Source organism: Anneissia japonica, unplaced genomic scaffold (assembly GCF_011630105.1).
Source record: "Anneissia japonica isolate Jap-2015-1 unplaced genomic scaffold, ASM1163010v1 scaffold1810_len1271414_cov176, whole genome shotgun sequence".
Taxonomy (NCBI): domain Eukaryota; kingdom Metazoa; phylum Echinodermata; class Crinoidea; order Comatulida; family Comatulidae; genus Anneissia; species Anneissia japonica.
Window position 1 is genome coordinate 537,968 of NW_022702449.1, and position 12,845 is coordinate 550,812.

The 12,845-nt window shown below is 39.1% G+C and overlaps 1 protein-coding gene across 2 annotated transcripts; it reads right to left on the reverse strand.

Moving 5' to 3' along the window:
• Positions 1-639: 639 nt before the first annotated feature.
• LOC117103905 lies at positions 640-5,058 on the reverse strand. 2 transcript variants are annotated; one of them, XM_033244540.1, is made up of 3 exons: positions 5,039-5,058; positions 3,103-3,248; positions 640-2,593 (listed from the first exon to the last, which is right to left on the reverse strand). In XM_033244540.1, the coding sequence occupies exons 2-3, from the start codon at positions 3,224-3,226 to the stop codon at positions 2,211-2,213; spliced, it is 507 nt and encodes a 168-aa protein (XP_033100431.1). In that variant the 5' UTR covers positions 3,227-3,248; positions 5,039-5,058; the 3' UTR covers positions 640-2,210. The 2 variants fall into 2 exon arrangements, with proteins under 2 accessions (XP_033100431.1, XP_033100432.1); XM_033244541.1 differs by having other exon boundaries at positions 3,103-3,267.
• Positions 5,059-12,845: the final 7,787 nt, after the last annotated feature.

The window sequence follows — 12,845 nt, forward strand, 5'->3', positions numbered from 1 at the left end:
ATTATTATTATAATAATAATAAATAACAATACTAATACTAACAATAACAATGATATTAATAATATTATTAATAATAATAATAGTAATACCAACAACTATAATAATAATAATAATAATAATAATAATAATATTAATAATAATAATAATTATAATAATAGACAATAAAAATAATTGATAACTAGGATTAACAAAATCATATCTCATGTTCAATCTGTTGAAATCTTCCCGGCTTGGCTTCTTTTTTTTTTTTTCGATTATTTTATCCTTTTAATTTATTGTTATTAGTTAGGTCATTAAATTAGTCCGGGGACCTTAATTACAGGCCTACGGCCTCCTTGGTCCTCGGCACTTGTAGTAGTTAAGTTGCAAATTACAAGTGAAATAAAATGATGATGATGATGATGATGATGATGCTATATAACATTCAACTGACTAACTATATATACCTTGATTTATGTTATATGCACCTATTTGTTTCTAGCCGTACCTATTGTGTAATAGAGTGTATCTGGTGGTATTTGAATCTGTTCAACCATGAAGCCTCCCTGGTCTAGTGGTTATGACACTCGCCTTGACAGCGAGAGGTCGCAGGTTCGAGTCCCGCCAGAGGCATTTTATTACACAATTTCTTTATTCATTTATTTACAGGACTACGTTCGTTGACAGCTATGCTACACGATGTATTTATTAAGTCCTTTATTTGAACACTGTATTTACCTTTCTTTGATTATTTATATATATATATAACAATTGATGTTCCCCTTACTTTGGAAAGTGTGGGGACGTGTCCCCCTGTCCCCCACCGATCGACGCCCATGTGCGTAGACGACACGTGCCTTGACATTAGGGTATCTGGTACCGGTTTGCCGGGTAGCTCAGACACGAGAGACACAAGCTACTGTAAGAGCTGGCTCACACCTCGAGCGCTTTGATGTATATTTGACTTCATGATATCAAATACCTTAGCACATAGGCCTAATGATAAACCTAAGCATATACCGTTATAAAATCGCATTTATACTCACAAGGGCAGATTGCGCTGTCCAGATCGTGAATTTTTCTTGTAAAAAAAATAAAAAACTTGTGTATACGGTACCCATATATAGTCATGATGTGCCTATAGGCCTATATGGTGATGATGTGATGTCATCGTGGCCATATTTAGACATGTCACATGTTTTTGTCAAATACAAATTGATAGTCTGGACAGGGCTTAAATTAAAGATATGATAATAAAGAAAAAAACTGTGAAATTCACTATTTTAATTGTTTACTTTGTCAAGCTTTCAATTGGAAATTATACTGAGAAATTATTCACGTTCGCGCGCATATGAACACAACAAACACATAAAAATACCTTATTTTTACCGTTACCTATTTTACCGTTGCTTATTCATACAGGTCTTTCATTCCTTACCGTATTTCGCTCATTATATATATATATAGTTTCTTATTTTCAGCATTTTTCTCTCAGCGAAAACTGAACAGTTGCAATCTGTTTTGTATTGAATGCAACAGGAGTTTTTATTGTACAGTACTTATAATAAACTCTGCACATTCTCTGCCACCCTCTCAGGATCCTACGTTACACTTTTAGATAGAGGGCGACATGAGAATATTATATCCGATCAGGATGCGATAGAGACTTTAAACACGGCCTCAACTGAGGAATATCAAAACAAATAAAAGAAATATAAATACGAAATTATAAAACTAACGAACGGCACGCTCGCCGATGGTCCTGGTGGTGGAACAAGTCTTCTCGGATAAGGACTCTAAACCGTAGGCTCAGTGTACACAATTATTGGCTCGTGCGTAGTTTAATTAACCCAGTATAGGCCTATATCCATCGAGAAAACTAGGGGTTATACCCCGGTGTACTGGTCCATTCAGCCCAGCCTGTCGTTGTCCTGCCTCTTGGCAGCTGATTGGACATGATGTGACCAATTGAGGAAGAAGAAAGTTTTGAATGAGTTAGTCCGTTGCTCATTTCAGCCTAATTATTAGTCACGGGTTATTTCCTAACTTTACCTTTACACGCCCTTTGATTGACCGGGCATTTAGGATTTGTCTATACCAACCTGCAATCTGTAGTGGAACTCGCATCCAAATTCATTTTAGCGATTGCCAAGGACTTTTTATCTGGACAGTAAAAAGTAATTGTTTTAGCGAAATGATTCCAATGCGATGTATTATTTTAATCAATAACATCACAAATATGCCAAATCCTGTAACACGGGGCCTGTGTTTAACTCTGCGTAGCTTGGTAATTGCTCTGTCTCTATGGCAATCTCATCGTATGTTGGCGGTAGATCGTCATGTTCTCTGGTAATTTCATTGTTGTGGGGTAGGGAGGCTCTGCCCATGTCGTAGTCATGTCGTAGGGGCTCAGGCACGAGTTCAGGCACCCTTCTAATGTATTGACCTTCAGTTGTGTGGTGCACGTATGAAACCAAGTCAACTTCGTCATTTCCCTCGCAACACCATATAGTACATTGGTACGCACACATATCAGCCACGGCGGAAAGCCAGTGACACACGGGTGACGTCATTACTTGGGAACAACAGGATGATTCACTGTTTTCATTTTCATCTGTTGTTAAGAATAATAATAAGAAAGAACATTTTTCAACTATTATTGTCATCGTTATTGTTATTGTCACGTGGTCATCATAGTGGTCTCTGAAATCATCATCATCGTCAGCATTATCATTTTCATCATCATCATCACCAGCAGCAGCAGTGTCTTCGTCATCATACTCATTTGTCACTATAGTCATTATCTTCACCATTATCTATCCATCAACAGTAATCGTCATCGTCTTGTCATTATTACCATCATAATCATCGTCATGATCATCCCCATCATCATTATCATTATTATGTTATCATCTTCATCACCATAATCAATATCATCAGCTTCATCATCAACAACAACTCCTGTCTGATTATACTATCAATATTTTGTCAAACGTATAGGTCTACCGTGTGTAGATTCAAGATTCACTTAATTTATTACTACTTGAGCCATCTCGGGTAATTATCCGCTATCAAAATCACGTTAAATAACAATCAGAATTACATTACATTACAGCGCCTCACCTGTAATGCTGCTAATCCGATAACGATACTGTTCTGGTTGGATGGTGGGCATGCGAGCAGCCTGATGGTACGTCGGGGGTTGAACATCAGCCAGTGGAGATAAACCGCCTGGTTCGGATATCATTTCAGTTCACATTGATGTTTCTCTACAGTTCAGCAATACAGCTTTGTGAATATGAGGTCGTCATTATACCATCATCAATATCATTGTCATAATTATAATTGTCATCATAATCATTATAATTATCATCTTCATTATTAAATTCATTATTTATTATTGTTATCATGATTATAATCATTATTAAATTCATTATTTATTATTGTTATTATTATTATCGTTTGAAGGTTTGCATGGCGAAGTATTAATAGATATAAATGCTTGCAGTATACCACGTAGATAGTTCTGAAAATTATTATCATCATCATACTTAATTCATTATTTATTATTGTTATCATTATTGTCATGTTCGTCATTATCATAATTATAATTATCATCATTATATTGATTATATTTATCATCATCATGATTAAATATATTATTTTTGTTATTGTTATTATTATTATCATCAACATCGTCGTCATCGCTATCACGCTGCTTGGAAACAGATTCTTACACTAGTCTCCTATAAGTACAAGCTCGGTGGTCTAGACACCAGCCTAGTAATTTGAAGGTCGTGGGTTTGATTACCACCAAACGAATCTCTTGCGAAATGTATTTAGGCTGTTATTGCAGCAGGGGCGGATCCAGAGATGTTCGAAAAGGGGGCTGAAATTGGGTCGTATCGAGATAACACCACCCTAGGGGCAGTGCCGGATTAAGCATCGTCTGGCCTCAAGGCACATTTTGGAAATGGCCCAAAAATGTTAATTGAATGGACCCCATGGTAAAAATTACGAAATGTAAAAACCCCAGCTACCGTGATTACTCATTCAATGGTAACTGGTCTACACCGTCTATTTGCTCTCTCCAATGCCTGCTGTAAACGAGGGTGCATGGAACTAACAAAACCACTATAGTTTAACTTCACTCTGATTTTAGGCCTTTTGCAGGCTCACAGATGTATCGGGATACACAGACGGTTTCGTGAACATGTCGAAATAAAAAGACTTGCAGAAAAAAGAAAAACGCGTGCAAGATCGGTTTTCAGCTAGGTGTTTTTATGGAAGAATCTTCCTAGATCAAACGTCCGCTAGATCGGATAAAATAATAGTATGTGCTGCAGGAAAACATTTAGTATAAATCAGAACATCCGATGGCCGCAGGCAAAAAATCTGTCGGAGAGAAGCGTTACTCTGCCACAACTCTAACAGTAGAATGTCTCCGAGTTTTCTGGCCTAATAATACCGGAAAATAGAGTGTAAATAATATTGCAATCCAACTTTTGATGGCCCATCATTTTCGCCTGGCCCACAAGGCTTGTGCCTTATTTGCCTAATGGTTTTTCCGGCACTGCCTAGGGGGCATGCTCCCGCGAATTTTTTTTCTCTTGACGCCTGAAAATAACCTCTGAGACGTTTTGGGCGATGAATTTTTTTCTTTTTCTTTCTTTCTTTCTTTTTTTTTTATTTTCAAAAAAAAAAAGGGGGGGGGTGGCCCCTGTGCAGTCATCATTAACTTCACTATTCACTTTTTTACAAATGGACAATAAGCTACTGTATGAAACAAGAGGCCGTGGTATAGATTCCATCAATGAATGGGAGCATTTCCCCTTCAAGCCTACCATGTTGACTTAGTTGGCGATTTAAAGAGACCATAGGTTTATAGTCCATTCACAACTAGAAATTCAGCAACATTGACACTGGAACACACACCGTTTGGCAAACACATTCATACACGCACGCACCCACACAGTAGGTCAACATTACATAATTAAATCATCTCAAACACGGCACATAATAAAGTCATATGAAGCAAAATACATAATGCTTAGCCTACCTCGAACGATGACATCTGATTTTTCTAAATCATTTCTCATAGAAACTGTATATATGTACTTGTTCAGTGTTTACGTTTCATGTCCGACTATGTTAAATATAAACACATGCATATTATTAAATGTGCTTCCTGAAGCGATACAAAACCTTAGGGAAAAGCGGACGTTGTCCCGTACGTGGACTTTGCCCTTGTTTGCCATTTCGATCTTAATCTCGGCAAACAGTCTAACTTGAAGGTTAATGAAACTAATTCTTCTATGAATTGTGGTTTTTCTCCCTTCCGACGTGGACCCTGGGTCCCAGGCCCCCTCTGGTGCTACCCCTGTGGCGCTCCTATACCCAATCAACATCTTTATATACGACTTTTTATGGATCTCGACCTGCTATGTAGGCCCTCTTTAGGCTAGACGCGCCTAGACGGTTGGAAGCGACGATCGAAGAAAAACGGTTAAGCAAGCCAAGGACTTCGTTAACTTCCATTGCATTCCTCAGTATTAAAATCCTTCTATGGATGGGCACTGTCTAAAACTTTCTTCCAGCTTATCTCTGAAAGGATTGTAACCTTTTCGTCTGCAGTTGGCTCAATATGAATTACACAGGAGCCAGTGAGCTTCCATGACGGCCTATACTCGGACATGACACGTTGTTGTTTGTTGTTATTTCGCGACGTCATCAACGAGTACAATACATTCATTATCCACCATCAACTAAAGTGCCTTAAAGGGAAAAAAAATCGTTCATGTGGGAATCGAACACAAAACCTCCATGTTTGCTATTTATTATCCACAATAAATCGAATCGAACTCACGACCTTCAAAATAAATAAAAAAAATTAAAAAAAACTTGCCCCGTGTGAGAATCGAACCCACGATCACTGAGTTTACTACCCCTGATCCAGCATGACTAAGCGGAGGGAGGTAAACCGCGGCCCCTAAACCATAAATGCGATAAACCTACTACCACACCAAGTACCAGTTAGTCAACTCTGACCCTACTAGAAAAAATTCTTCGTATATATACACTGCAGGTTAATATTACGCATGGTCATGGTGTCAAAAATGGGCCGTGGGCCAAGGGGGTTTACTTTTTTGTCTAAAAATGTAGAATTAAATTTATAATCGATTTTTGAATGTTACCATCTCCATAACTTACGCACTTTTTTTTAAATAGACAAAAATGTTTGCAAAATACATTATGCAAATTAGAAAAAAAATAGACTAATGTTACGGGAAACCTGGTGGTTGTGTGTTCAATGCCCACACGAAGCAACTTTTTTTTTTTTAAGGCAGTTTAGTTGATGGTGGATAATGAATAGCAAACCTGGAGGTTGTGTATTCGATTCTCACACAAACCATTTTTTTTTTTATAAGGCAGTTTAGTTGATGGTGGATAATGAATAGCAAAACCTGGTGGTTGTGTGTTCGATTCCCACACGAACCATTTTTTTAAGGCAGTTTAGTTGATGGTGGATAATGAATAGCAAACCTGGTGGTTGTGTGTTCTATTCCCACACGAACCATTTTTTTTTTTTACCCGACGTCGGTAAACTAAAAATACAACCTTTAACCAACGTCGGCCCAACTGTTGTCACCAACCTCCACTAACGTTTACCGACGTCGGGCCAACAAAGTACCGTGACGTTGAGACAACGTCTATAATCACATCCTAATATTTATTACAACCTCTTACCAACGTCGGACCAACAGTTGTAACCAACCTCCATTTCAAAAGTTTACCGACGTCGGGCCAATAGCGTACTGTGACGTTGCGACCACGTCTATAATCACATCTAATATTTACAACCTCTAACCAACGTCGGCCAAACGGTTGTAACCAATTGACGTTGTCGCAACGTCAAAGTACCTTGTTGGCCCGACATCGGTAAACGTTTGAAATAGATTGGGTACCACCGTTGGGCCGACGTTTCTTAGTGGTTGTAAATATTATGTATGATTATAGACGTTGTCGCAACATCGCAGTACTCTGTTGGCCCGACGTCGGTAAACGTTTGGAATTTACAACTTATAACCAACGTCGGCCCAACTTTTGTCACCAACGGCTCCCCCCCCCCCCCCTTGTACCCAGTGTTAACATTTTAATACAAATTCTTTCCTGGGATCACACAAAATGAATACTTCTAAACATGTAAATATGCATCAGTACACGTTATACATAGACCTAATAGAACACATAGGCCTAAGCGTGATTTAAAAAAATCTTAAATCCATAAATCTCAGGCCAGGTCTTTTAAGATAGAAATGTGATACTGTGGTTCAATTTCTTTTTTATCCTTTTCCAAGTTTCTTTAAATTTTTGTTTAATAATACTACTACTAATATTAATACTAATAATAACAATGATGATGATGATGATGATGATGACGATAGTAATAATTGATAATAATATTAATAGCAATAAAAAGTGAAGAAAATTGTGCTAAATTCGAAAAAAAGTTGTGATTTGTTGATCATAATATAGTATTTATGGTTAAAACTTAGTAAGCTATAGTTAGGCCTAAGTTATCTAAGTAATTCCCTGATAAAAGATCATGAGAAATTTGTTGGCGTTTCATTTTGACTATAATTATGATGTGATGATGATGAATTTTACTATATAAAAGTGTCATTTCCAGCCATCTCGAAAGGTGCTATTTCCTCAAATTTTCTCACCTCAGCCCCAGCCATGGTGGGGCTGAGGTGGGTGTCGACTCAAAAAATGCCCTCCCCCTCCACCTTTCAAAACAGATCTGTGCCCTTCCTTGGGTATGATATTAAACTCCATCGAGTCGACTCATGATGTATGTCTTAGTGACTGCTGTTTGTTTTTAGGATGTGATCTGGTTTTTCATGTCCATTTTTCGTGATTATGACTATCCTGGATAAAGAATGTTTTGAGCAGAGGTTGATTCAAGGCCCCCCCCCCCCCCCCTTCATTTTTAAAGGGGGAAAAAAAGAAAAATATATTCAAATTGAAGTGCGAGAGTGTAATTTCCGGCCGTCTAGAGATGCCTTAATCATGAATTTTCTTACCTCAGCTCCAACCATGGTGGGGCTGAGGTGAGTGGTTCCTCAGTCTTTGAATGTCCCTCCCTGGTTAATCTTTCTTTCGAATTCCTGGATCTGCCACTTTTGATTTATTATATAATTATTTTTGCGTTTATTTATAATGCGTCTATTGCCATTTTCACTTTATCCTCTCAAACAGTCCTAAGAACGTTCAGAGTGCGCTACTTCACAGGGAGATTTGACCCCGCCGGGGTCCTACGTAATTCGCATAACGGCTCCAATCACATCTAATATCACATCTAATATTTACAACCTCTAGCCAACGTTGGGCCAACGGTAGTACCCAACCATCTTTTTAGTAGTTTGCCGACGTCGGGCCAGTAACAAATCGTGACGTGGTACCAACGTCCGTAATCAGACTGAATATTTACGACGGCTTACCAACGTTGGGACGACATCGGAAAATCGACAAATATATTCATACGTTGGGCCAACGTGAAATTCCAATGTTGGTTTGACGTTACCTCTCCGACCAATTTTTTTCAACCAAACACCAACGTCAGATATCCGACTCCGACGCTTGCCAACGTTGACCAACGTTGGGCCAACGTAGCTTTGCTAGCTGTGCAAGCCCCAATTTACCTTCACCTCCCCTCCCCCACTTACTTCCAATCACCATTTTAAGGCTTCTGATACACATGGAGGCCGGAGTGTGGGGTAGGCTGATTTGGAAAATTTGGAAATTTCTAGAACGCTTACATGGTGGGGCCTTGGGAACTCCCCTAGGCAGAAAAACCTGACAATTTAGCGACTAGAAAGGCATAGAAGAAGTCTCAAACCATGTAAAAAGTTTTTTGTTTTCTCCCCGAAGAATTGTGTGTTACCCCCTGTATAAACAATTTCATAGGATTCAAATCCGGCGGATCCAGGAGGGATCTTTTACAGATGGACGATGTGCCACATCAGCCCCAGCTTTGGTAGGGGCTGAAGAAAATGTATGATTAACGGATTCTAATATCTGTCATCGCTGGAATATGGGACAACTTATAAAGAACTTTCATTGGTTTTAATTACAAATTCAAATTCAATTGAAATTTATTCAGCATCACATAAAAACAATTACAATATACAAAATGCGGTAGGCACAGTTAAAACATCATTAAAAAGGGACAGGATATATATATATAAGATGTGTATACTCCCTGGTTCACCTTTCTTTCGAATTCCTGGATCTGCCACTGTTGATTTATTATATAATTATTTTTGAGTTTATTTATAATGCGTCTATTGCAATTTTCACTTTATCCTCTCAAACAGTCCTAAGAACGTTCAGAGTGCGCTACTTCACAGGGGGATTCGCCCCCCTTGACCCCGCCGGGTCCTACGTAATTCACATAACGGCTCCCCCCCCCCCCCCCCCTTTCAAAATCCTGGGTACATCCCTGGTTATGTATCCACTAACGTTTACCGACGTTGGGCCAACAAAGTACTGTGACGTTGGGACAACGTCTATAATCACATCCTAATATTTACAACTTCTAACCAACGTCGGACCAACGGTTGTAACCAACCTCCATTCCAAACGTTTACCGACGTCGGGCCAACAGCGTTCTGTGACGTTGAGACAAGGTCTGTAGCACATTTAATATTTACAGCCTCTGCAACGGTGGTAACCAACGTCTATTACAAACGTTTACTGACGTCGGATCAACAAAGTACTATGACGTTGCGACAACGTCTTTAATTACAACTAATATTTACAACCTCTAACCAACGTCGGCCCAACGGTTGTAACCAACCTTCACTAACGTTTACCGACGTCGGGCCAACAAAGTACTCTAACGTTGTGACAACGTCTGTTATCACATCCTAATATTTACAACCTCTAACCAACGTCGGGCCAACGGTTTTAACCAACCACCATTTCAAACGTTTACCGACGTCGGGCCAACAACGTACTGTAACGTTGAGACAACGTCTACAATCACATCTAATATTTACAACCTCTAGCCAACGTTGAGCGAACGGTAGTACCCAACCATCCTTTTAGTAGTTTGCCGACGTCGGGCCAGTAACAAATCGTGACGTGGTACCAACGTCCGTAATCAGACTGAATATTTACGACGGCTTACCAACGTTGGGACGACATCGGAAAATCGACAAATATATTCATACGTTGGGCCAACGTGAAATTCCGATGTTGGTTTGACGTTACCTCTCCGACCAAATTTTTCAACCAAACACCAACGTCGTACCAACGTCAGATATCCGACTCCGACGCTTGCCAACGTTGGGCCAACGTCGCTTTGCTAGCTGGGCAAGCCCCAATTTACCTTCACCTCTCCTCCCCCACTTACTTCCAATCACCATTTCAAGGCTTCTAATACACATGGAGGCCGGAGTGTGGGGTAGGCTGATTTGGGAAATTGGGAAATTTCTAGAACGCCTACATGGTGGGGCCTTGGGAACTCCCCTGGGCAGAAAAATCTGACAATTTAGCGACTTGAAAGGCATAGAACAAGTCTCAAACCATGTAAAAAGTTTTTTGTTTTCTCACCGAAGAATTGTTGTTTATTTTCCCCCGCCGGGATCGATATGCTCACTGTGTGTGTTACCCCCTGTATAAACAATTTCATAGGATTCAAATCCGGCGGATCCAGGAGGGATCTTTTACAGATGGACGATGTGCCACATCAGCCCCAGCCTTGGTAGGGGCTGAAGAAAATGTATGATTAACGCATTCTAATATCTGTCATCACTGGAATATGGAACAACTTATATAAAGAACTTTCATTAGTTTTAATTACAAATTCAAATTCAATTGAAATTTATTCAGCATCACATAAAAACAATTACAATATACAAAATGCGGTAGGCACAGTTAAAACATCATTAAAAAGGGACAGATGCCAGGATAGCCAATAAAAGTCTTCAAAAACAAAAACTTATTTCCAATGTGGTCAGGTACTGTATTAGGTCGACTCCATCAAAAATGTATTGTATTTGCATTGCAAATTATTGAATATGTCCTCATTGTTGACTATTAAGGCCAGTTTCACATTTGTAGTTCCCCCTCCCCCACCCTTAATAGGGGACCCTATTCAGGGGGTATCCATATAAAGGTGACACTAATAGGGATTCTACTGTAATTTTATTTATATTGTCAACAGATGGTGGGTGTGTTATAGATGAGATATGCACTTTCCTGCATTATCAGGAGTTATGGCGATGGTAATTAAAAGTATGATGATGACATGGCGGTGAAATAGTTGAGTGATGGAAGGAATAATGACATCAAAATTAGCCCACCATAAATGTGGCCAGAGCAATGGCAAAGATCTTTTTGAGAGGTAGAGTATGGGGTGGGGGCATTCGTGACTATATAGTTCTCTAAGCACCACCATGGTGAGGTGCGAAAATTTAAAGAAACAGTAACTCTAGATGGCCGAAAATAACACTTATATACTGTATATATAGTACCATCATAGTAAAAAATAAAGTACCAACAAATTCCTCATTTTTTTTAATCACAAACTTTTATAACTGTACATTTTGTTTATGGCATAACATCATATTCGCTCTTCCCATGTATACAGTTCGTTTAAATTGCACATAGAGGCACACACTTGACAGAGGATTAAAAGGTTCTGTAGTCGATGTGCAGGACAAATGCCCCAGCAAAAAGGGAAAAAAAACAGACCTGATGATGTGGTAGGTATGGATCTGTGGTAGGCCTACTAATGAGTATTCACAAGAGCAAGGATTTTAGGATGAAATAATCTTAATTGACCTGGCATCCAATTTTGTTGGGTTTCAATGACATTTTTTTTTTAGACCAGTTTGTGATATTTTACTTGTTCTTAGGACAAAATTATGCTAAATTATGCTAAATTTTTTCCAAAATTATGCCAGCACATATGCTAGATGCTAAACAAGTCTAAATTATACCAAAAAGCATAATTATGCTAGGTCTGGTAACTATGAAGGGCGAGCCAGGTTTGGCGCCACCACAAGCACAAAAATCTGCGTTTAAGCCACATCCTTACAAATTCGATCATCGCATTTACTTCAATGGAAATTAATATCGGAGAGATTTTTGACAAAACCAGCGGAAGGTTTACATGCAGAGTTCCGGGCGTATATCAATTCATGTTTAGCTGCTTGGTGTACGGTTCTCAAACTGAAACATCTATGAGGCTAAACGACCGTAGAATCGCAACTGTGGCATCGTAGTAACGTTACTGGTTAAAGTCAGTTAAGCTCTGGAGCAACAGTTCAATTAAATATTGGCGATCAAATCTGGCTGAAGAATGAAGCAGAGGATTGTACGGTCATACTGACTTTCTCCTCACATTCACTGGGTTTCTGATTTATGCCATGAACTAATCAATGGCGTATCTAGGGGTGCACAGATGTGGGGGTTCCACTCCCCCCAAAAATACTCACCCGCAGTTTCCACACCCCCCAAAGAATCACGTTCAAATAGTTAAAGATCACCTCAAATTACCTTATTTTTGCGACCTAGCTCACCTAATCATCGACCCTCCTTCCCCACCTCATCTTCGCTCCACTCCCCATTAGCCCCCCCCCCACCATTTCAAGTCTCCTACATACGCTACCGGTACTTTAACTAATAAAGTATTGCTTTAAAACCGAATGCAGGCTTTTTCATGATGTTTTGATTAAGCTTTATTTTTATATAATTACGTTTAATACTAAATGCCACACTGATAATTTGAAAATGAATAAAATATTTATTTTTGTCATGAGCCTTATCATCCTATTAAAGTATCGTTTTCGTTC